At 39.4% G+C, this 25,000-nt stretch overlaps 2 protein-coding genes and 1 long non-coding RNA gene across 10 annotated transcripts in view; 2 read left to right on the forward strand and 1 right to left on the reverse strand.

Annotated features, from left to right (window-relative positions):
- Positions 1 to 292: 292 nt before the first annotated feature.
- Positions 293 to 16,716, reverse strand: LOC309491528 (uncharacterized protein). Of its 8 annotated transcripts, XM_082190578.1 has the most exons (11): positions 15,920 to 16,716; positions 15,064 to 15,129; positions 14,872 to 14,952; positions 12,311 to 12,364; positions 11,355 to 11,420; positions 11,163 to 11,243; positions 9,470 to 9,523; positions 8,067 to 8,165; positions 4,261 to 4,339; positions 3,446 to 3,502; positions 3,180 to 3,199 (listed from the first exon to the last, which is right to left on the reverse strand). In XM_082190578.1, the coding sequence occupies exons 1-8, from the start codon at positions 15,953 to 15,955 to the stop codon at positions 8,151 to 8,153; spliced, it is 453 nt and encodes a 150-aa protein (XP_082046704.1). In that variant the 5' UTR covers positions 15,956 to 16,716; the 3' UTR covers positions 3,180 to 3,199; positions 3,446 to 3,502; positions 4,261 to 4,339; positions 8,067 to 8,150. The 8 variants fall into 8 exon arrangements, with proteins under 8 accessions (XP_082046707.1, XP_082046705.1, XP_082046704.1 ...); XM_082190581.1 differs by lacking the exons at positions 3,180 to 3,199; positions 3,446 to 3,502 and adding an exon at positions 293 to 393 and having other exon boundaries at positions 4,296 to 4,339; XM_082190579.1 differs by lacking the exons at positions 3,180 to 3,199; positions 3,446 to 3,502 and adding an exon at positions 305 to 393.
- A 41-nt stretch (positions 16,717 to 16,757) lies between these two features.
- On the forward strand, positions 16,758 to 18,931 carry LOC309491522. The gene is made up of 2 exons (XR_014203160.1): positions 16,758 to 18,147; positions 18,217 to 18,931. It is a non-coding gene; the product is annotated as an uncharacterized lncRNA (long non-coding RNA).
- Positions 18,932 to 21,319: 2,388 nt separating this feature from the next.
- Positions 21,320 to 25,000, forward strand: part of LOC309491524 (ectonucleoside triphosphate diphosphohydrolase 5-like) — a 15,605-nt gene continuing 11,924 nt past the window's right edge. The window contains exons 1-2 of the mRNA XM_082190569.1: positions 21,320 to 21,403; positions 22,078 to 22,157. Of these exons, the coding sequence (XP_082046695.1) occupies positions 22,123 to 22,157 (35 nt within the window). The 5' untranslated portion in view covers positions 21,320 to 21,403; positions 22,078 to 22,122. The remainder of the gene's footprint in view (positions 21,404 to 22,077; positions 22,158 to 25,000) is intronic.

Consider the following 25,000-nt stretch of genomic DNA (forward strand, 5'->3'; position numbering starts at 1 on the left):
AAGCTCTGGCAGATGAAGCAACCACAACACACTCAATAGTTTCAATGTGCACAAATAAAAGCCTTACATGTTTGTGTTTGATTGGTTCATTAAAAAAAAAAAAATCATTTTCCCATTAAAGTGTGACAATAAAATATAATAGCTTATATGATTCAATAAAATTTAACGTAGGTCTACTCTCTCTCTCTCTCTCTCTCTCTCTCTCTCTCTCTCTCTCTCTCTCTCTCTCTCTCTCTCTCTCTCTCTCTCTCTCTCTCTCTCTCTCTCTTTCTACACACACACACACACACACACACACACACACACACACATACTTGTTTTTGTGGTATAGAAGGACACTGATGCCCAAACAAGTTTGGTGGTGGTATATGGGGACACCCCTTTCCCAATGCCCTACAGTGATGATACAAATATCAAAAATTTTGTTTTAATCTGCAGATCACAAATCTGACTTCAAATGTTCTATACACACAACAGAACAGAAAATATGACCATATGATATTTTGGTGGTACACAAGGACATTCCCGCCCATCCTAAAATGTTCCCGCCTATGACATAATTGTGATTTTTGGGGCCCAACTTGATTATGAGGACACTCTTTTTACAATACACTAAATATGTCATTTCAGTGGATTACAGGGACCAATGTGTTTTACTGGTACATGACCACACACACACACACAAACCTGACAACACAGTGTATTACCAAGACTAAGGTGATTTAAGAGGACTGGATCTTAAACACAATACACAACTGCATAATCCAACATTATAAGGACGAGTGTGTTTAATGGTACATGCCCACACACACACACAAACCTGACAACACGGTGTATTACCAAGACTAAGGTGATTAAAGAGTACCGGATCTCCAATACAATACACAAAACAACTTGCAACATTACAGGGACAGAAGTGTTTTAGAGGTGCTTTAATTATGAATTCAATAATATCATCATAAACATTGAGTTTTTTTCAGTTTTACCATGTAATACAATCATGTCATGCCATTTTAAGGGGAAAGTGACATCCACAAACTTAAAAACATGGTCAATAAAACTTGCACAACTGTGTGATCTTTCAGAAAGCATACAGTATCATTACTGTTTTGACATATTAAAATGACAAACAGATGAACCATTCAAAACTTCGAAAAGATTGACAAAACAGCCCTTGGAAACAGGCACAATTTAAAGATGTCATTAAACAGGCTTTGAAATGTATAAAATGAACTCACTCAACATGCAATATACGCTGCAACATGTAGAGAAACCGACTTACAAGGGACGGTTTACCTAAAAAGACAATTCTGTTATTTCCAGAAAATGTAAACAGAATTGTCAAGTTTCAAAGCAGAATTACAGAGATAACAGGAAAAGTATTCAACAAAGTTAGTTTGGGCTGTACATCAGCTCTAGAAGAGTATAGTGTCATTAGAATACAACCATCATTGTAAGTACAAAAGCTCTCATGTGTTTAGGGCTGGGTATCGTTCAAAAAATTTCGATACCAATACCGATACCGATACCTTGATTTCGATACCGGTTCCTAAACGATACTTTTTTCGATACCAATTTTATGAAATCCATTTTAACAAGATTACATAACACTTTACCTCAGAAAAACTTGGTGTTATTTTTTCAGTTTGACTCATGCTCCTTAGCCAGTGCACAAAGGAACAAAAAAAGCACAAAGGAACAAAATATTCCTTATACATATACATAAGGAACAAAATATATTTTTTTTATATAGAGCTCATGCTCACCAAAGCTGAATTTGTCTGATCAAAGATACAATAAAACTTGTAATATTGTGGAATAGTATTACAATTTAAAATCTTATTTGAATATATTTCAAAATGTAATTTATTCCTGTGTTGTCAAAGCTGAATTTTCAAAATCATTACTTCAGTGTCACATGATCCTCCAGAAATATGAAAACAGTTTTTGGAAACTACGATAAATTTTTTCATGATTCTTTGATGAATAAAACATTCAAAAGAACAGCATTTATTTAAAAAAAGGAAATCTTTTGTAACATTACACATGTTTTAAGGTCATTATTGATCACTTTAATGCATCCTTAGTGAAAAAAAAATTCTGACCAACCAACACATTATTGAACGGCAGTGTACACTCAGTAGGTCATTATTGCAATATAAACACAGTCAGAGTGATCAACAAGGTATATCTTCATTTACCAGTCGAAGACGGAGCAACTTTCTGCTCTTATGTTTACTCGTGCACTGTCAAGGGCTTCATCATATCTGTCGCGGTACCGTCTTTGCAGCAATTATTTTACCACAAATACTGCATCGCACGCTTGGCATCGAGCCTGGAGAAATGTATCCACACTTTTGATCGACATCTTTAGGGTATTGTGAGTGTGTGTGCTCGCGTCTCATTGAGTATGTGCGCGAGTTTGTGTGTGTGTGTGCTCGCGTCTCATATGAGAATGTGTGCGTGGACAGTTTGTGTGCGCGCGCGTCTCATATGAGTATGTGCGCGGAGAGTTCCCCGCGTCTCGTGTGTGTAGAGTTCACGTGTATGTGCGCGAGCGACTTTAGGCGTGTTGTTGTGCATTTCATATGTATTTGTTTGAGCACTGACGTTGACGAGTTAACCCCTTAGGTATCGAAATATGGTACCGAAAAACAAGTCATTTTTCGATACTCGATAGTATCGAGGCAATTCGGTCGGTACCTAAAAAGTATCGAACTCGGTACCCAGCCCTACATGTGTTTAGAGAATACTAAAGCATGTATTCTTCTGTACAGAGAATGAGAGAGAGGCAGAAATTGAAAACCCACGGAAAGGATCCTCAGCGGTCTTACACTGCTGGCATTCAGTCAGTGTGGCCAGTTTTCCTTTGGTTATACACTCACCGAAAGGATTATTAGGAACACCTGTTCAATTTCTCATTAATGCAATTATCTAATCAACCAATCACATGGCAGTTGCTTCAATGCATTTAGGGGTGTGGTCCTGGTCAAGACAATCTCCTGAACTCCAAACTGAATGTCAGAATGGGAAAGAAAGGTGATTTAAGCAATTTTGAGCGTGGCATGGTTGTTGGTGCCAGACGGGGCGGTCTGAGTATTTCACAATTTGCTCAGTTACTGGGATTTTCACGCACAACCATTTCTAGGGTTTACAAAGAATGGTGTGAAAAGGGAAAAACATCCAGTATGCGGCAGTCCTGTGGGCGAAAATGCCTTGTTGATGCTAGAGGTCAGAGGAGAATGGGCCGACTGATTCAAGCTGATAGAAGAGCAACTTTGACTGAAATAACCACTCGTTACAACCGAGGTATGCAGCAAAGCATTTGTGAAGCCACAACATGCACAACCTTGAGGCGGATGGGCTACAACAGCAGAAGACCCCACCGGGTACCACTCATCTCCACTACAAATAGGAAAAGAGGCTACAATTTGCACAAGCTCACCAAAATTGGACAGTTGAAGGCTGGAAAAATGTTGCCTGGTCTGATGAGTCTCGATTTCTGTTGAGACATTCAGATGGTAGAGTCAGAATTTGGCGTAAACAGAATGAGAACATGGATTCATCATGCCTTGTTACCACTGTGCAGGCTGGTGGTGGTGGTGTAATGGTGTGGGGGATGTTTTCTTGGCACTCCTTAGGCCCCTTAGTGCCAATTGGGCATCGTTTAAATGCCACGGCCTACCTGAGCATTGTTTCTGACCATGTCCATCCCTTTATGACCACCATGTACCCATCCTCTGATGGCTACTTCCAGCAGGATAATGCACCATGTCACAAAGCTCGAATCATTTCAAATTGGTTTCTTGAACATGACAATGAGTTCACTGTACTAAAATGGCCCCCACAGTCACCAGATCTCAACCCAATAGAGCATCTTTGGGATGTGGTGGAACGGGAGCTTCGTGCCCTGGATGTGCATCCCACAAATCTCCATCAACTGCAAGATGCTATCCTATCAATATGGGACAACATTTCTAAAGAACGCTTTCAGCACCTTGTTGAATCAATGCCACGTAGAATTAAGGCAGTTCTGAAGGCGAAAGGGGGTCAAACACAGTATTACTATGGTGTTCCTAATAATCCTTTAGGTGAGTGTATGTGCCTTAAAATGTTCAATTGCAGCTGTAACTTCAGCATTTGACCAGCACACTTTTTGTCCTTTCCACAAGGTTTTCTATTCCTACCTCACATTCATTCTCTGTACAGAAGAATACATGCTTTAGTAAACTCTAACTATATGAGAGCTCATGTACTTACAATGGTGGTCATATTCTGATTTAAACCTCAGGTACCTTGAGGAACTTCAGTGGTTTCTCGATGGGCATCTTCTGAACACCTGTAGGAAATCAGTTATAGACAGATCAGAAACTCAGATGTAACTCAAACCTGCATCTAGAACTTAAAACTGGTTATACATCTGATATCTAAAAATTACATTTCAAATGACACTCATTATTCTGGAGATGGAATGTTGTGTTAAACATCTCCTTTTTAAAGTTTTTGACCAACATGAACATGATAAACTTATTGGTTTGGTACTGATTCCATTAATTTTGTTCTAGAAAATTTTTTATTTATAATAATATCTGATTATTGATAACTGATTTTTACAATTAATGGCAAAAGGAATGTTTAGAAATGTAATCTGATATTATCTACTGACACACTATAGCAGGGTTCACCAATCTCGGTCCTGGAGGGCCGCTGTCCTGCAGAGTTTAGCTCCAACCAGCTCCAACACACCTGGTTGAAAGTTTCTAGTATGCCTAGTGAGACCTTGATTATCTGGTTCAGGTGTGTTTAATTGGGGTTGGAGCTAAACACTGCAGGACAGCGGCCCTCCAGGACTGAGATTGGTGAACCCTGCACTATAGTATGATATATATATACATACACTATGAACAAAATTCTAAACGCTTTTGTTTTTGCCCCCATTTTTCATGAGCTGAACTAAAAGTTAAGACTTTTTCTATGTACACAAAAGGCCTATTTCTCTCAAATATTGTTCACAAATCTGTCTAAATCTGTGTTAGTGAGCACTTCTCCTTTGCCGAGATAATCCATCCACCTCACAGGTGTGGCATATCAAGATACTGATTAGACAGCATGATTATTGCACAGGTGTGCCTTAGGCTGGCCACAATAAAAGGCCACTCTAAAATGTGCAGTTTTGTGTGGTGTCGGGGGGTGGGGGGTGTGGGGTGTCGGGGGGTTGGGGGTTGGGGGTTGGGGGGTGTCGGGGGTCTGGAAACAAGTCATTATCTGGTGTGACCATCATTTGCCTCACGCAGTACAACACATCTCCTTCGCATAGAGTTGATCAGGTTGTTGATTGTGGCCTGTGGAATGTTGGTCCACTCCTCTTCAATGGCTGTGTGAAGTTGCTGGATATTGGCAGGACCTGGAACACGTTGTCGTATACGCCGATTCAGAGCATCCCAAACATGCTCAATGGGTGACATGTCCGGTGAGTAATGGTGGCCATGCAAGAACTTTGCAGAATGGGGCCGTGCATTATCATGCTGCAACATGAGGTGATGGTCGTGGATGAATGGCACAACAATGGGCCTTAGGATCTCATCAAGGTATCTCTGTGCATTCAAAGTGCCATCAATAAAATGCACCTGCGTTCGTTGTCCATAACATACGCCTGCACATACCATAACCCCACCATGGGCCACTCGATCCACAATGTTGACATCAGCAAACCTGTCTGCCATCTGCCCTGTACAGTGAAAACCGGGATTCATCCGTGAAGAGAACACCTCTCCAAAGTGCCAGACGCCATCGAATGTGAGCATTTGCCCACGCAGGTCGTTTACAACGACCAACTGCAGGTCGAGACCCCGATGAGGACGATGAGCATGCAGATGAGCTTCCCTGAGACGGTTTTTGACAGTTTGTGCAGAAATTCTTTGGTTATGCAAACCGATTGTTGCAGCAGCTGTCCGGGTGGCTGGCCTCAGACGGTGTTGGAGGTGAAGATGCTGGATGTGGAAGTCCTGGGCTGGTGTGGTTACACGTGGTCTGCAGTTGTGAGGCCAGTTGGATGTACTGCCAAATTCTCTGAAAAGCCTTTGGAGACGGCTTATGGTAGAGAAATGAACATTCAATTCACGGGCAACAGCAGGTGGACATTCCTGCTGTCAGCATGCCAATTGCACGCTCCCTCAAAACTTGCGACATCTGTGGCATTGTGCTGTGTGATAAAACTGCACATTTTAGAGTGGCCTTTTATTGTGGCCAGCCTAAGGCACACCTGTGCAATAATCATGCTGTCTAATCAGTATCTTGATATGCCACACCTGTGAGGTGGATGGATTAACTCGGCAAAGGAGAAGTGCTCACTAACACAGCTTTAGACAGATTTTTGAACAATATTTGAGAGAAATAGGCATTTTGGGTACATAGAAGAAGTCTTAGAACTTTGAGTTAGATCTATAATTTTGTTCAGTGTATATAACTGGCTTAAAACCATTTTTCTTTGGTGAAAATACTAACGTAAAATTGTACCACAATATATATTGGTTTAAAATAATAATAAACATGTTCATAAACACAAACTTGTTATGCTGGGTACACACCAAAAGATAATCAAGCTGATTTTGGGCCGATTTCCCCCTTCTGACAATCCTAGCTGTGTCCCGATTATCTTGATGGTTATAGATTATCTTATCAGATTTTCCCTTGGTGTGAGGTGTGTTAAGAGTGTCCGAACCTGATCGGAAGAACGTCGGAGCCGCCCTGATCTCGAATCGCAAATATTCAACATGTTGAATATTTACGATCAGAAATCCTGAAATGTGGGGGGAAGCCCAAGGACAAACGCGCGCATGCTCTGGAGATTATCACGTGAAAGGAAACAATATCCAATCAGAAAGCGAGATGAAGGAAGAAGGAAGCATAACAAACGCAGTCATGGCGGCACAAAGTGAAATTGATGTGGACAGCAGAGATGGAGGATCAGCTTGTTGATTTGTGGAACAAATGTTTACACAACGTGTTGTGTAAAACTTTTCCAAACACTATCATTGCAATTTCTTCCTGCATATCGTCCGCCATGCTTATTCTGAGGTCTCTAGAGTGTTAACAGTCGAGACTCTGATTGCATGGTCTTTAGGGTTGGGTATCTAGAACCGGTTCCAAAATGCCAAAAACAGGGGATTCGATAAGACGTGCGCACTTCAATTCCGCTTATCGATTCCTTACTTTGGTGATGCTCACATGCGCGAGGTGAATGGCAGTGAGCATTTGTTTACAGTTGTATTGATCTGCCAGGACCTGCCTGCCGCACATGCGCTGTACATTATATTTACGATGGCGGAGCGCAGCAGACGTTCAAAAGTTTGGTTAAGCTTTTCAAAAAAAGATGAAAATACAGCGAATTGTATCACATGCAAGAAAGACATTTCATGCAAGGGAGGAAGCACCTCCAATATGATGAAACATTTGCTGCAACACAGGGTCAATTTGAAGGAATGCAGCGCATTTGATTCGGTGCGATCTCTCAACAGCAGTACCACAGGTTTCCACACACCAGATAAAGCTACTAGCAGCAGCAATAGCAGTCTCTCACACTCAGGTACAAAACTAGAGCCGCATAATTCTGGATAAAATGAGAACCAGTTTTGTTTAAAATAGAGATCATGAATAAATACATCAGACAATTAATACGAGTCGAGTCTATAATTCCTTAAAGTGTTATATATATACAGTATATTGTAAATTAAGATGCATTGTCACAGTTTTACTGGTAATAGCCTAAATGTAACAAGAATAAAAGGTAGAAAAAAGTATTTGCTCTCTTTTTTCTCTCCAATAAATATTGGAATCGAAACCAAGAATCGTTAAGAACCGGATTCGATAAGCAGAATCGGAATCGTTAATTTAAACGATACCCAACCCTCACGGTCTTTTCACATCATGGCACACCACACACTATAGGAGCAAAACGGTTAAATCTAGGATTTTTTGTCCTCATGTTTGTGGTCTATCACATTTTGAAAATCTTATAAGATGTAAAAAATCTTTTGGTGTGTAACCCAGCATTAGTTGACACATACCAACATTACTGGAGACGCCTGCAGCTCCAGCAGGAACATCACCTTCAGAACCGCTTTCATCAGGATCACTGGCATCAGAGTCCGTCATACTGATCTCATCTTAAAGAAAAAGAGACATTTAAAACAAGAACATCTTCAGTTTAACCTGTATTCAGAAGTCATTTATGAAACATGACAAATGGCACCGTTTAATAATAATAATCATATTAATAACAACTATAATACTTCACTAAGATCACTATTATTAGAATTATCGCCTAGACAGTGATATACTAATACTGTCAATGAAAAATTAATATTTTATAATGAGTATATTATTTTACAATAAGAGGTTATAATACTTTCTTAATTTCTTCACTTAAGCTGTTATACTGGCAGAAACCTGCAGTTTAAGTGAAAACAGGTTTATAAACGCATCTTATTGCAAAATTGGATTACCACAAAAAATGTGGATATAATGCGAATGTGAAAATAGAGAGTAACTGGTGCTGGTTGCGTTCCCAAATGCATGTTAAACTTATGGCACATGCAGAGATGGAGTTCACTGCATTCATTCCCTGTGAAACGAGGCATGGAAAAAGCCAGATCATGAGCTGATCGAGCGAGCAAAGTGTGCTCTTCAGTTTGAAACACGCAGCACAACAGACTACAGACTTACTTTCTTATCGTCTTTTGCGATTTGATAAGGGCATTAAGCCATGTTGTGCTTTTGATTTTAATATGTTTGAGAGATGCTTTGCCAAAGCAATTGCGCAAAAAACAAAGACAATTTATGTTATTATGAGGCGTAAAAATATTTTCGGTTCTTTTGGTTCAAACTGTGGAGGGACAGATTAGACTGTGGTGGGTCACTAGAGTAAATTAATGGTAACACTATGAATTTTACTCCTCCCAAAAATGCCAAATAATAAACAGGTAAGAGCGTATTTTAGGCTATATGACACGATATAGTGAGATATGACAGCGCTTCTGCAACACGCATCACTGCAGATGAGTAGCTGAGGATCTCTTCAGCATGCTGATGCACAAAATACAAACTAAAAATAAATTAAAGTAAGTCGCAGATGCTCAACACACAGTCATCTTCATTAAAAGTAGTGAGAATAAATGATTTTACCAGTGCTGATGCTACTCTCTCTCCTATTGATCTTAAAATTAGCTGATACAAAAAATGCTGCTCATAGCGGTAGCTTTCGATGACGTGAACACCGTTAAATCTGATATAGCGCGGGAAATGAAGATCGGATTTATGTCTGTTTTGTGCAGACACATTTATGTGGCCAAGTGTAAATGGAATTGTTTTGACAATGAAATGACCAGGTGTAAAACAGCCCCAAAGATGATGTGAAAAAGTTCTTACTAGACTAGCATTTCCTAAAATGATGCAATGCTCTTTTTATTACCATCTCAACACAGTCTTGATCCTCCAATGATGATTGTTCCTTCTCAGGGCTCACCTGAAAGCAAGGCAAAGAAAGAAAAAATAAACATCTATTAGATACAAAGGATTCAGAGATTCTCCAAATGAAGCAGCACAGATACTTGACTCCATTAACACTGACTGATCACTGTCATAAAACATAAAATTAAAACAATTTCACATTATCAATGATATACTTGAGCAAAAGAAGGCTGATGACGCCAAACTAATTCAGGTATGATGGGACATTTCAAACAGTGACTTAAGATTTAAAACACTGTGACATAAGTTGTAATCAAGTATAAAGTTAAAACCCTATAAATATATGGTCATAACCAATCAGGGATGCATGAAAATAATGCTCATTATTAATGTTATCATTGTCAATCCGATAAGAAAATTAGGCCGCTATATTAACACTAATAAATAATGGATTACTTCCTTCAGCTTCAGATGTGCGCTGTTCACCATGATGGTTTTGAAATGTTTGAATCACAAATCTGTGAAATCAGCGCATTGTTACAGGTAGAGTTCGCTTGTGGAATTGTAAGTTGTAATATTTTTTATTTTTGTTATATATCTGATTTATCTCATATAGGATGCATTTGGCTGAGTTAATGAGTGCTGCAGTAAACACTTCACTGTAGGCCTACCGGTGGTCAGCAAAACATTAATTATGATTGGGACTGTCATATATACATAACACTATAATGAGCAAACTATTGCATTAAAAACGTCGTGAATTCTTTGGGTTTAGTTGCTGTGTTTCAGCGTGTAGTCCTGGGAGGAGCGCATCCACAACAGGAGTTTCACTATGTAATAGTTGATTACTATTAATAATAGCTCAAGTTAATCTGTGCATGATTTTGTGCAAGTATAAGTTGTAATATTGTGTTTCTTTTGTATAAATATCTAATTTATCATATATAGGTTGTGTTCCGTTGAGCTAAAACCATCTAACAAAGCCTCAGTTTAGGGGTGTTCCTTCAGCTCTTTAGGCCATTTCATTTTAAGTTTAATGTTGTCTAATAACTTGTTTGCATTTTAATTTCATTTGATTTATTATTATTATTATTATTATTATTAAGGCAATAGATGTTTTGGTAAAACTTCACAATACATATGTTATTGCATTAACTAACATGAACTAACAGAGAAAAACTTTTGTTAATGTGAGTTAATAAAATATGTGAGTTCATGTTAGTTCACAGTGCATTAAATTAACAGATACAACACTGGATCCTAAAATGTCTTGGAAAATGTTGAGATTAACGTTAAGTAAGATAAACATTAAGTAAATCCTGTAGAAGTATTGTTCATTCATTGTTAGTTCATGTTAACTAATACTAACAAGATGAAACCTTTTTATAAAGTATTGCCATTTTTTTATAAAGAAAGTTGGAAATATGAATGTAAAATTCATTTTAAAAGTTAAGGAATCTTACATTAGGCCACTGTACTGTATATGTTTGATTTATGTTGAAGTGTTTGGGACATTGGCTTTAAATGATGTGCGTTTCGTTTTTGTAATCAGGCTTTCAAAGTATATCAAATTTTGGATTTAGATTCATCGGCTAATATATCAGATATCGGCTTTCGAATATAAAGAATGATCAGTTATCGGCCCAAATGTTCATATCGCTGTATCCCTAATTTGATTTCCAAAAAAACAATACCTTCTGTACATCTCTGACTTCTGACTGGGACGGGGACGGACTCTTCATTTCGAGAGTGGAGGGTTCAACCTCACTGAGAGTCTACAAAACATCACATTAGACATGAAACAGTGGTGTAAATATGTGAACTCTAGATCTCACAGATGTCTCTGCTTCGTTTGCTCGTTCTCTTCCAGCATAACTCTCACTTACTTTGTCTAGTCCCACAGTAAGAGCAGCACAATCACTGCCTGATGACCACTGGCTCTTATGGCTCATCTGAGAATATGAAATTAAGCGTTACATACAGAAACACTTCACCTAAGAGTTTAAAAAAAGCATTATAAATGGAATATATAAAGGATAATGTACAGTCAGTCAGTAATTAATACAAAATAAACTGACAGGATAATAAGGGTCCTGATACACAGCTACCTATCAATAAATATTTGCACATGAAATACTGATTTGAGATAATATACAAGATTACAAAATAGTTAAAGTTTTCAAATCAATATTTCAATATTTAAATGCTACCACAAGGTAATGTTCACGGCTTTTATGCATCACATTACATGTGTTTTCATTCCAGTGTGTCAGGTTGTGTGTAGCTTTACACCAGTTTTATGAGGACACCGTTTTATGAGGACATCATAAGAGCATGTTCCTGATGTTTGACTTTGACTGAAGAATCTCAGTGTGTTGTGTAAGTTTAACAGAATCCTGGTCTATGAGGACACTAGATTTATGAGGACATCATAAGAGCATGTTCCTGATGTTTGACTTTGACTGAAGAATCTCAGTGTGTTGTGTAAGTTTAACAGAATCCTGGTCTATGAGGACACTAGATTTATGAGGACATCATAAGAGCATGTTCCTGATGTTTGACTTTGACTGAAGAATCTCAGTGTGTTGTGTAAGTTTAACAGAATACTGGTCTATGAGGACACTAGTTTTACAGGGACACTGGTAACTAGATACATTTGGACGGCACTGAGTTCAAGTGTGTGTATGTATGAGAGTGATACGAGACATTGCGCCTGTGCTAGATGTACAGTAAGTGATCGTGACTCACTTCTTACACACACAATCATAATTCAGGGACTGATAACAGTGGCAAATAATCTGTTTCTGAGGAAACAGAGTTATTACATTAACTTATTGGATACCTTTAGAGTTGCTGTATCTTGTTCAGGTTTCATCTGATTCTTCAGAGTTATCATCTGAAAAAAAAAGTAGTAAAAATATATAAACATGACAAATAAATACTAATTTTAGTATCACTTATTGAAAGCCAAACAGAGGTTGCTATTTTTTACCAACTTCTTCAATGATTATATTTAATCTGACAAGCACAAATAGTTTTCGCTATTGGTATTAGCCACAATGAGCTGTGAATTATGGGTTATCAGTATCGATCCTAATTAGGGCTGGGCAAAAAAATCGATTTTTCGATTAATCGTTTTTTTAAATGTGGTCGATTCAAAATCGATTCTCAAACGCCAAGAATCGATTTTTTTCCATCTTTATGTATTAGTTTTCCTCCACTGTTCATAGGCTTGCAAACTCAATTTTATAGCTAATGCTGTGAGATTTTATGGTAGTTTTATCTAAATCATAAAATAACCTCAATTAGTGCTGCACGTTTAATCATATCGCAATCGCTATGACAAGCCTATACGCAATTAGGCTATATGACCAAAATGCTGTCGTGACTGTGACAGAAAAACTTGCGATGATATCGTGCGTGCGCACAAGACAGCACAAAATAGAATTATCTTTCGCGCTTGAACGAAGAACACACACAATTATGCCAAAATGTATTTTTGTCGAGTATCTTTATAACATAAGAGCAGTCTTATGACGAACGTGAAGAGTTGTGCCTCGTGAGAGAATGAGTCCGCGTGTGAGTTCCGCGTCTCTGTCAACAGCGGCTGGTCTTAAAGGGACAGTACACTGTAGCCACTAATTATCTCTGTCATTTAAGTTAATCAAAGAACAAAGAGAACAGAGAAAAACACTCACTGCTCTTGAATAAAGAACTTTTGTAAATTTGATTAGTCAATATATAATTTATAATTAATGCAACACAGACTGTTTGATAATTTTATTCAATTTCTGTATGGCCTAGCTGTTAGACAGGAAGGGCACATATTATATTATATGCAACGTTTTTATATGTGGGTTTATGTGAGGATTGTTAACCTGTTTGATCAAGACATGCGACTGTTCTGACTTGTCCAATTTTCAGCATCAATTTTTCATCTTGCATCAAAATCCTGTCTATTCATTGTATGCATTTGAAATATAGAGTTGGGTTCTGTTTTAATGTACCCAAGTTTACCTAAAATAAAAAGAGTTTAATATACAGGTTTGTAGCTCTTAATTTCTTTTTATTAATTAAACACTTGAAAACTTGTTCACTTTTTTTTCTTTTCTTTTTCTTTTTTTAATAAATATAGGATTTGTATTTAATATTCATTGAGTGAGTCGAATCGAAATTAATTTAGAATCGAAATTGGAAAAATCGAATCGAGAATCGAAATCGAAAATCGAATCGAGAATCGAAATCGAATCGAATTAGAGCTTGCGAATCGAAATCGAATCGAATTGTAACATCTGAATCGATACCCAGCCCTAATCCTAATATTCCATATGTGTGTCCCGGTAAAACTAGTGTCCTCATAGACCAGGATTCTGTCAAACTTACACAACACACTGAGATTCTCCTGTCAAGTTAAACATCAGGACATTGCTCTTATGATGTCCTCATAAAACGGTGTCCTCATAAAACAGGTGTAAGACACACACACACTTGACACACTGTAATGAACATGCATGTAATGTGATGCATTAAAGCCATGAACATTAACTTGTAGGGCTGCACAATGTATTGCTTTATCATTCATACCCATCTGTGGTAGTGACATTGCAGTATAGGCCTCTGTGAAGTCAGGCTATATAAAGACTCTGCCGTGTTATTTTACAGTTGATTACTCATGTTCTGTACCTAAATGCTGTTAGACTTACCTGGAATATATGAGGCATTGTTTATTTCACATCTTTGTTAATTTTTTTTATCTCTGCTTGCAATTTATTATTTTCTATGCAGATGCAAACCCCTACAAAATCACACCAATCATTCTAGAATGATTAATTATTTCCAAATAGAGCTATTCAATTCATTTAGTGAAATTGCTTTTCATATTGAAAAACTTTTGTTAATGTGAGTTAATAAAATATGCGAATTCATCTTCGTTCACAGTGTATTAAATTAACAGATACAACACTGGATCCTAAAATGTCTTGGAAAATGTTGAGATTAACGTTAAGTAAGATAAACATTAAGTAAATCCTGTAGAAGTATTGTTCATTCATTGTTAGTTCATGTTAACTAATACTAACAAGATGAAACCTTTTTATAAAGTATTGCCATTTTTTTATAAAGAAAGTTGGAAATATGAATGTAAAATTCATTTTAAAAGTTAAGGAATCTTACATTAGGCCACTGTACTGTATATGTTTGATTTATGTTGAAGTGTTTGGGACATTGGCTTTAAATGATGTGCGTTTCGTTTTTGTAATCAGGCTTTCAAAGTATATCAAATTTTGGATTTAGATTCATCGGCTAATATATCAGATATCGGCTTTCGAATATAAAGAATGATCAGTTATCGGCCCAAATGTTCATATCGCTGTATCCCTAATTTGATTTCCAAAAAAACAATACCTTCTGTACATCTCTGACTTCTGACTGGGACGGGGACGGACTCTTCATTTCGAGAGTGGAGGGTTCAACCTCACTGAGAGTCTACAAAACATAACATTAGACATGAAACAGTGGTGTAAATATGTGAACACTAGATCTCACAGATGTCTCTGCTTCGTTTGCTCGTTCTCTTCCAGCATAACTCTCACTTACTTTGTCTAGTCCCACAGTAAGAGCAGCACAATCACTGCCTGATGACCACTGGCTCTTATGGCTCATCTGAGAATATGAAATTAAGCGTTACATACAGAAACACTTCACCTAAGAGTTTAAAAAAAGCATTATAAATGGAATATATAAAGGATAATGTACAGTCAGTCAGTAATTAATAAAAAATAAACTGACAGGATAATAAGGGTCCTGATACACAGCTACCTATCAATAAATATTTGCACATGAAATACTGATTTGAGATAATATACAAGATTTCAAAATAGTTAAAGTTTTCAAATCAATATTTAAATGCTACCACAAGGTAATGTTCACGGCTTTTATGCATCACATTACATGTGTTTTCATTCCAGTGTGTCAGGTTGTGTGTAGCTTTACACCAGTTTTATGAGGACACCGTTTTATGAGGACATCATAAGAGCATGTTCCTGATGTTTGACTTGACTGAAGAATCTCAGTGTGTTGTGTAAGTTTAACAGAATCCTGGTCTATGAGGACACTAGATTTATGAGGACACCATAAGAGCATGTTCCTGATGTTTGACTTGACTGAAGAATCTCAGTGTGTTGTGTAAGTTTAACAGAATACTGGTCTATGAGGACACTAGTTTTACTGGGACACTGGTAACTAGATACATTTGGACGGCACTGAGTTCAAGTGTGTGTATGTATGAGAGTGATACGAGACATTGCGCCTGTGCTAGATGTACAGTAAGTGATCGTGACTCACTTCTTACACACACAATCATAATTCAGGGACTGATAACAGTGGCAAATAATCTGTTTCTGAGGAACACTGGTCGCATGGCACTGCTTAAGCATGGAAACCCTGAACTCACCTTTATAATGATTGCTGAATCTGCCCTGGAGCTCATCTTTGTCTGTAAACGGCATGTCCTCTTCCAGATCTTGATCTTCTCCTTCACTGACTCACTTCAGTCATCATCTCATGTGTCTGCGCGCATAGAAAAAGACTCTCATTAATCACGACCATTGCATTTCATTTGACATATTATTCAAAAAGCTTGTTTTAAATAAATTGATCAATTATGGTAAACAGCATTCAAGTTATTTTAATACTTTATTATTATATGATATTTAAGGAATATGTTAATTGATAATAACTATTCATTCATAGATTTCATTCACAATTGATACATTATAGGCAATAATAGTGACAGTATTAATAAGACTGAATCAGACTGACAGTTCTAATAATATTCAGAGTATATTTTATTATAGTCAGGAGTAATATGAGCACATATTTGTGTCTTAATGTGTTTAAAGCAAGCATAACTGTAGTAATATTAACAGTAGCATATCAGGATACTGTACTGGGTGAAATAGCCTCCCCTTCACATACTGTAGTCATGACAACGCGTTATTATGATGGCTAGACTATTTTATGAGATCAGAAAAGGTAGCAGTTACAAATATAGTGCAATCGAAAACGAGTTTAAAATGACAAGCATCGCTGATTCCCTCATGTCAGTCTGTAAACAGAATCACTATAGGTCCGCTAGCACCGTTAGCATCACGCGCTAGCTGCTTTCTAACTGTAAAACGAGCAGCGAAGAGCATACAGAACATGCACAAACAAGCCAACCGGACCCACATGCTATTAGAGAAGCAATTAAACAACGTTATAACTTACCTTTTGGATAACAGTTCCCTTCATCAGGTCCACAGATGTCTTCTCAGGTGCAGAGTTTGTCCAGTCCAAACAGGAAATGACGTGACGACGAATGACTACACCTCTGATTACGTTGTACTTATCATAATATAAACGGGATTTTATTTATTTATTTATCATATATTTAATGCAAAATTAATAAATTACAGGCAAAAATACTTAAATAATTAGTATTTTGCATTAAGTTGCTACACATTTTAAAGCTGATTGAAGCTCCGCCCACTGGCGCCATCTTGTTTTCGCGATCTCCCGCCTACCGGTACCGATCTGACCAATCACTAAAGCTGATTGAAGCTCCGCCCACTGGCGCCATCTTGTTTTCGCGATTTCCCGCCTACCGGTACCGATCTGACCAATCACAGGCCCCAAAGAATACACTTGTGTAAAAGATGCAAATTTTTGATGACGCGGGTGTAATACCAGGACCTGGCTACAGGGGCGCACTCTCGAAATCAGGGATACACTGTGTATGGTAAAATTTCAGGGTTTTGTGGTATGTAAGGACATGGCGCCAAACTTTGAGAGGGAGCTTCTGGAACGTAGTAAATGACATCTACGCTGTCGGATTTATGAGGACATGGCCTCTGTCCTCATAAACCCAAATGTCCCCATAGTGCTGGTGCGTATTCAGGTCAAAAGTCCTCGTAAACCACAAAAACAAACACACACACACACACACACACACACACACACAATGAATAAGGACATTGTCTGATAGGATCATCTGTTATTAAATGTCAATATCAATAATTGTAAATATCAACCAGACTGAGGCAACAATGACTCGTTAAATACGATCTGAAGTTCGAGCCTTCTGACACCCGAAGCGAAACACGCACGTGACTGGACAGAAAGTGAGGCTTCGTTTGTCATCGATCACGTGACTCTAGTAAACCAATACACGCCTCGATACGGGGCTTCACTAGAAATTGTGTCGCTTATGTGATACGCGCATCGAAGCTTCAGTGTCATATGTAACATCACTATAGGGAAGTTCGCAAGTGCGTGTCTAAAAGTGGACTGGAACGCAGCACAGCATGTCTCTGCTCCGCCATTTCGATCGATCCACTCGGTCTGGGGCTCGCGCTGATGACGTTCCGTATGAGGCGCCGGACTGGACAAAAGAGAAGCGAACTGCGCGAGCGAGCGACAATGCTCGAGAGAGACCGAAAGTGCGCGAGAGAGACCGAGTGTGTCTGCGCGCGCGAGCGAAAGTGCGCGAGAGAGACCGAGTGTGTCTGCGCGCGCGAGCGAAAGTGCGCGAGAGAGACCGAGTGTGTCTGCGCGCGCGAGCGAAAGTGCGCGAGAGAGACCGAGTAGTGTCTGCGCGCTAGAGAGACCGAGTAGTGTCTGCGCGCGAGAGAGACCGAGTGTGTCTGCGCGCGCGAGCGAAAGTGCGCGAGAGAGACCGAGTAGTGTCTGCGCGCGAGAGAGACCGAGTAGTGTCTGCGCGCGAGAGAGACCGAGTGTGTCCGAGCATTAGTTTAGTAGGCTAATTGGTACAAAGTAATATATAATTATTATATAAGAGGCATGGACGTTAGATTAATGGACAGCAATAATCAGTAGGCTGCCTACTACACACGTCTTGCTTTGAACTATTTAATAAATATAAATTATTCGAGCAAAAACTTTCATATACGATTTAATAAGATTGAATTCAGGCAGTAATAGTAAGATTTCATAACCTATATAGTTAATGAACACTGTACCACAACCAGGTTTTACGTTTCTTAAGCGTCAAATAACAATGACTGGATGTTATTCACCGAGATCGAGATCAGTACCACGAGAGCTGTGGAGAGGATAATGGCATCTAGATGGTATATCTGCAAAGACTCCCTTTGATAAGAATGCAGCAAAACATCTAATTGGTCTGATATGTAGCTACAGGAAATAAAGTGTTTTTTTCTTTCTTTTTCTGAGATGTTATCATCTTTAACAAAATGTTTGACATTATTTGACAAGCATACACACATGCACACAAAATACACCAGTGTACATAAACACTATGATTATGATCAGTTAAGTTTGAATTGTATTTTTTAATAAAATATTCGTTAAACTTTCTATTTAGCGTAATGAAATACATTTGCTTTATCAGACTTAAGATAGCAGTGTCAATTTACTGTTAAAAATAAAATGATTTCAGCCGAAATTACCTGTGTTGTTCTATTTTTTTATATTGGCCCATTTTACCTGAAACTTAGTGCCTTTGCTCACGTACTGTATCACCTGTTGATATTCTAACTCATAATTTACTTTTTCGTGCTTAAATACATATGTTTAAGAGACCAATGCTAATTTATAATAATATCATTATGTCATGCAGGGCTTATTTGATATTATTTAAATAATAATAGGTCATATTAATTGCAATAATAATAATTATAACAGAAGATACTATCTCTAGTCTTTCCTAATATTAATTATAAATACAATGCATATAAAAAATAATTACAATATAAAATAATATTTTTTTTTCGAGCAAAATAGTAATGTTTCTCTGAGTCACATGGCTAAAGAATGACAAATTCAGTGCTGCAAATTGTAGAAAAAATATTCCCTTGTAGTAGGCTACTTGGGACAGACAAAAAAGTTTTTCCATCTTCTATCTGATTCAAATCACAGTCTGCATAGTCTCTGTTCTCTTTCTGGGTATCCATGAGTTTATGTCGTCCGTTCTCCATTTCCAAGTCTTTATCCAAGTCATGGTCACTGAATCGATATTTTGAAAGAAGTTGTCTCTTTTAATTGTGTAATTTATCAGTAATTTGCCAGTTTTGTGGTTCTATTTAGGGACGGGTAACACTGGGGTTTGGTTTATTGAATAATAATATGAATTGAAGACAACAGTCTGTTAAGAGAGAAAGAAAGTATAAGCTACATCCTGCTAATTCAGTGGTAATAATTTAATTCTTGTTTTTATTTTATATTATATTACACTCGGTCTCTCTCGCGCGCAGACACACTCGGTCTCTCTCGCGCGCAGACACTACTCGGTCTCTCTCGCGCACTTTCGCTCGCGCGCGCAGACACACTCGGTCTCTCTCGCGCACTTTCGGTCTCTCTCGAGCATTGTCGCTCGCTCGCGCAGTTCGCTTCTCTTTTGTCCAGTCCGGCGCCTCATAGTTCCGAGAGGGACGCGCCTTCGTCCCTTGTACACACCCCAACCTCTTGACCCCTCCCCCCACGTCAAATCAGGGACACAAAGCGAGGCGCAAAGAAAAATGATGCGCAAAGGAAAGCTTGCGCCGCAGAGGCACGGATGACTGAAACGCGGATTTAAAGGAGCGGCGCAAAGGGAAATATGTGTTGCAAAGTCAATGCTGCTGAAGTTTTACTTTGCTAAACTTTATTTTTTCTCTCAGTGGTTAACTTTTCTTTTGCAAATTTTTATTTTTTTGCAAAAAAGCAAGAAAAATTCTCAATACTCTATTTTTATTTGCAAAACATATTTTTTTTTTGCAAAACATATTTTTTTTTTTGCAAAACATATTTTTTGTTTGCAAAACATTGTTTTATTTTGCAGATATATATGGCCCTATATTGACTCCATAGTAAATCCTGCCCTCGCGGGTCAATTTGACCCTGTAGGAATGAATGGAGTGTGAGGAACGCTTCAGTTCACATAGAAAAAATGCTCAAAATTCAATCTAAAAATTCTAAAACTTTACCAAGAAATGATTTAATAATGTGTACATGTGTATCTGAACGCACACTGAAGGGAACTGACTTTAGGACCCAGAGGAACAGCTCGTTTACTCCATATAGAGATATAAGCCCATCTAGAGTCAGGAAATATCATCTTATATTAATATTTCTCCACAAGAGGTCAAAGACACTCATTGTCAGATATTTAGAGCTGAAATAAAAGGGTTATGCATTAAATTGTGTTATTTTGAATTGAAGTTGAAAGAATGTGCTTACATTACTATTTATTTATTATTTATTGATCAAATCTAGTCATTTAAAGTTAAATAAAAGAAAAAATAACAAAAAATCTGCACAACATTTTTTGGCATTAAAAATAGAAAAAATATTATCAAAATGAAATAAAATAAGCGGTCCCACTTTATATTAAGTGGCTTTAAGTACTAATGACTTACATCGGAAAATAAATCCAGTGTACTTATGGTGTTGATGTTGTATTGTAAAACCCTTTTGCTGCTGTTGAGGAGTGATACGGGTCAGCTGGGATTACAGTGATTAATTACAGCTGGTATTACATGCAGGTATTTTTAAAATATAAGTACAATGTAAAAACATGTTTGTACACAATAGGTCCACTGTATCAAATTATTAATTTCAATGTAAGTACATAGTACTTAAAGCCACTCAATATAAAGGGGGACCAAATAAGCTTTCAGGACAAAAAAAGAAAATAATATTATGTATAATTTCAGGGCTTCGGGTCATTTTAACCCCGATGAGGGTTCAACGTATTATACAGCTTTTTATTAACCATGTGACTTTATAAAGTGCCTCAGTTGCGTTACAGACGAGATCTGCATGTGTGAGTGTTTGCGCTGGTGTTTCAGGCCGGCTCGAGCGCGGCTCGCAGAAGACGGTGGGAATCCTCGACCTGGGCGGCGGATCCACGCAAATCACATTCCTCCCGAGGTCAAAGGTCAGCCACTGCTCGTGTGACCCGTTAATGACCTCATGTATCTTTATAAAAGGTCACAATGTTGTTTCAGAGGAACTATAATGTGGATAACACTGAATAAATATCTTCTCGTCAGGTTAGACACTGATAATCACTCAAACCCCTTCATCTAAACCTCAGGCTCTCACATTCGCCATGTTTGTAGTTTTTAACACTTTTTATCCGTGTTTGTAGTTCTAATCGATTAGTTGACCATCATTATACTTTGATTTGGGACACATTAAGTCTAATTTCCAAAACGGTTTAGGACGGATAGTCTGAGGATTGAGATTCTGTGTGACCATGAACAATAAAAAAGATGATTAAATATTGTAACAAAAAAATATGTTGTTCATTGATAGTTCATGTTAGTTAATGCAAAACATCGACAAATGAGACTTTATTGTGAAGTGTTACCAGAAAAATATTGTAGTTTTAGATTGAACTAATATATCACAGATCATTTTGTACTGTAATACAGAGAGAATCACTACAGTAATAAGAAGCATCTGCAGCATCACAGTAATCAGATGTTTTACTGTATGTACTATTATAGTATTTATTGATGTTTTGAATGAGCTTTTGTTTGTGTGATTGGGACAAACTCTTCTGTTTATATTTGCGTTTTCTGCCTCCTCCTGATTGGTTCGTCACAGAAGACTGTTGAAAGCGCGCCGACTGATTACATCAGCAGATTCCACATGTTCAACTCCACGTATGAGCTCTACACACACAGGTACACACACACACACACACACACACACACACACACACACACACACACACACACACACACACACAGGTACACACACACACACACACACACACGCACTCGCACTCACACTCACACACACACACACACACACACACACACACACACACACACACACACACACACACACACACACACACATACTCACACACACACACACACACACACACACACACACACACTCACTCACACACACACTCACACACACACACACACGCACACACACACACACGCACACACACTTTCTCTTCTTATGCAGTCCATCGATTTCGAAGATGACGTCACTTCTAGGATGCGTTGTTAGAATGTTGAGGCAGCCGCTGCTGTCGGCGGTGCCATTGAAGGTGGCTGTGAAGCCCAATCCGGGAGCCACATGTCCTGCCGCAGTCGGGACATGTGAGTGCTGAATCTGAGGATGAGTGTGGGTGTGGGTGTGGCTGGACTCGTTGGTGTCTGCGCTGACGCAACACAGTTCTGTGTTGGGCGCGCTGTGATTCGATCTGTTGGGCCCCCAGACCACATGCAGAGCTCCATGCCTGGCGGTTGGCAGCTGTTGTTTCCAGGACTCCAGGATTGATGCCGCAGCTTTTCAGGGTCGACTTGAGGTGGTCCTTGTAGCGACGCTTCTGACCCCCAGGTCTCCTGTTGGCTGCGTATATCTGCCCATAGAGGACCTGCCGGGGTAGGCGGTGGGAGGGCATGCGGATAACATGTCCAACCCATCGCAGTTGCCGCCTAGCAAGGGTTGCCTCCATGCTGCTGGAGTTGGTGCGCAGTAGGATGTCCGTGTGGGGGATTTTGTCTTTCCATGTGACACCTAGTATGCGCTGGAGGCATCTGATGTGAAAGCCCTCGAGACACCGAATATGCCTGCGGTATGGAGTCCAAGCTTCTGCACCAAACAGCAGGGTGGATACGCAGACTGCCTGGTAGACAGCCGCTTTGGTGGAGGTACGGAGATCTTTATTAACAAAGACTCGAGATCGAAGTCTACCAAAGGCAGAGGAGGCGAGGTTTATGCGTGCCTGGATCTCGTTGTCTATGACGCAGGTGGGTGTTAGGATACTTCCGAGGTAACAGAAGTGCTGAACAACCTTTACTGGTGTGCCATGGATATAGAATTCAGGAGGTGTAAGGGTGGGGACCGTGGTCTGTGCAATGATCTCAGTCTTTTTGATGTTGACTTGTAGGCCACAAGCTTGATAGACTGCGCATACAACATCCAGTGTGTGCTGCATTGCAGTAGGGCTGTGGGCTACGAGGGCACAGTCATCAGCGTATTGCAGTTCGTGAATTGTGGTTGTGGTGGTCTTGGTGATGGCTTGCAGGCGGCGGAGGTTAAAGAGGTTCCCGTCCAGACGAAACTGTAGGCAAACACCATCGTCGGGGCTGAGGGAATTGCGGGAGAGGAGGGTGACTGCTGCCAGGAAGAGATTGAAGATCACTGGAGCCAGTACACACCCCTGTTTCACTCCTACCTGCACAGGAAAGGAGGGGGATCGAGATGTACCCACAATCACACGAGCCTGCATGCCATCATGAAACTGTTGTAGGATTTCCAGAAACCTTGGTGGCACCCCAAACTTCTCCAGAATGACCCAAAGGACTTGGCGGTCAATGGTGTCAAAAGCCTTTGCCAGGTCGATGAAGGCAATGAACAGGTCTTTGTTCTGTTCTCTAGCCTTCTCCTGCAATTGGCGTAGTACAAAGATCATGTCGGAGGTGGATCGATCCTTCCTGAAGCCACCCTGTGACTCAGGAAGGATCCTCTCTGTGATGTGCTTGGTAAGACGAAACAGCATGACCCTTGTTAATACTTTCCCTGCCACAGAGAGCAGAGATATGCCACGACTGTTTCCACAGATGGACTTGTCACCCTTTTTCTTGTGGATGGTAACAATGTGTGAGTCTTTCCAGCCTTGTGGAACAGTTTTTTGTGCCCATATTATCTGGATAAGTTGGTGGAGATTCTTGGTGAGCAGATACCCGCCTTTCTTTAGAGCCTCTGGATTCCATCAGGAGCAGTAGACTTATTGTCCTTGAGGCTTCGTACTGCTGCCAGGACTTCTGAGAACCTGGGAGGGTCATCAAGCTCATGCACAGGTGGAAGCTTTGGGAGGCGCTGCAGGACAGTGGGGTCAGTCGGATTGTTTTGGTTAAGGAGGGTGTTAAAATGTTCAGCCCAACGCTCAAGAATTTCTTGTTTGTCCTTGTGCAGAATTGTGCCGTCTGTAGATCTGATAGGGGTGATTCTGCGTTTTTGGGGTCCATATAGTGATTTTATTGCGTCGTAAAAAGCTTGAGAGTTGTTGGTGTCCGCATAACCTTGGATTTCATGGGCTTTCCTAAGCCACCAGTCATTCTCCATTATGCGAAGCCGTCGTTGCACCTCAGCACGGATATTATTCCAGTTTGAGCGTAAAGAGGGAGATTGTGGATTGGAAAGGTGGGCAGAGAGGGCTTTATGCTTTTCCTCCAGAAGGTTGAGTATTTCGAGGGAGCTGTCGTCAAACCAGTCCTGGTGACGTTTGGAGGTGAAACCAATTGTGTCGGAAGCGGCTTTTTGTATAGCTGAGCTAAGGTTAGCCCATGCGCTTTCAGCTGTATTTTGTAGGGGATGAGTGAAAGCGGAGGAAAGGTTATTAGCCAAGCAGCGACGGTACGATGCAGTGATGTCAGGGGATTTTAGGGCTCGAGAGTTGAGCCGTCTTGAAGGTTGGTGCCTGGTGTGTTGAGGTCGGACCTTTAGATGTATCTTGGATCTGATCAGCCGATGATCTGTCCAGCACTCCGCCCCACGCATTGCT

The sequence above is a fragment of the Leuciscus leuciscus genome (assembly GCF_965113295.1).
Source record: "Leuciscus leuciscus genome assembly, contig: HAP1_SCAFFOLD_323, whole genome shotgun sequence".
Taxonomy (NCBI): domain Eukaryota; kingdom Metazoa; phylum Chordata; class Actinopteri; order Cypriniformes; family Leuciscidae; genus Leuciscus; species Leuciscus leuciscus.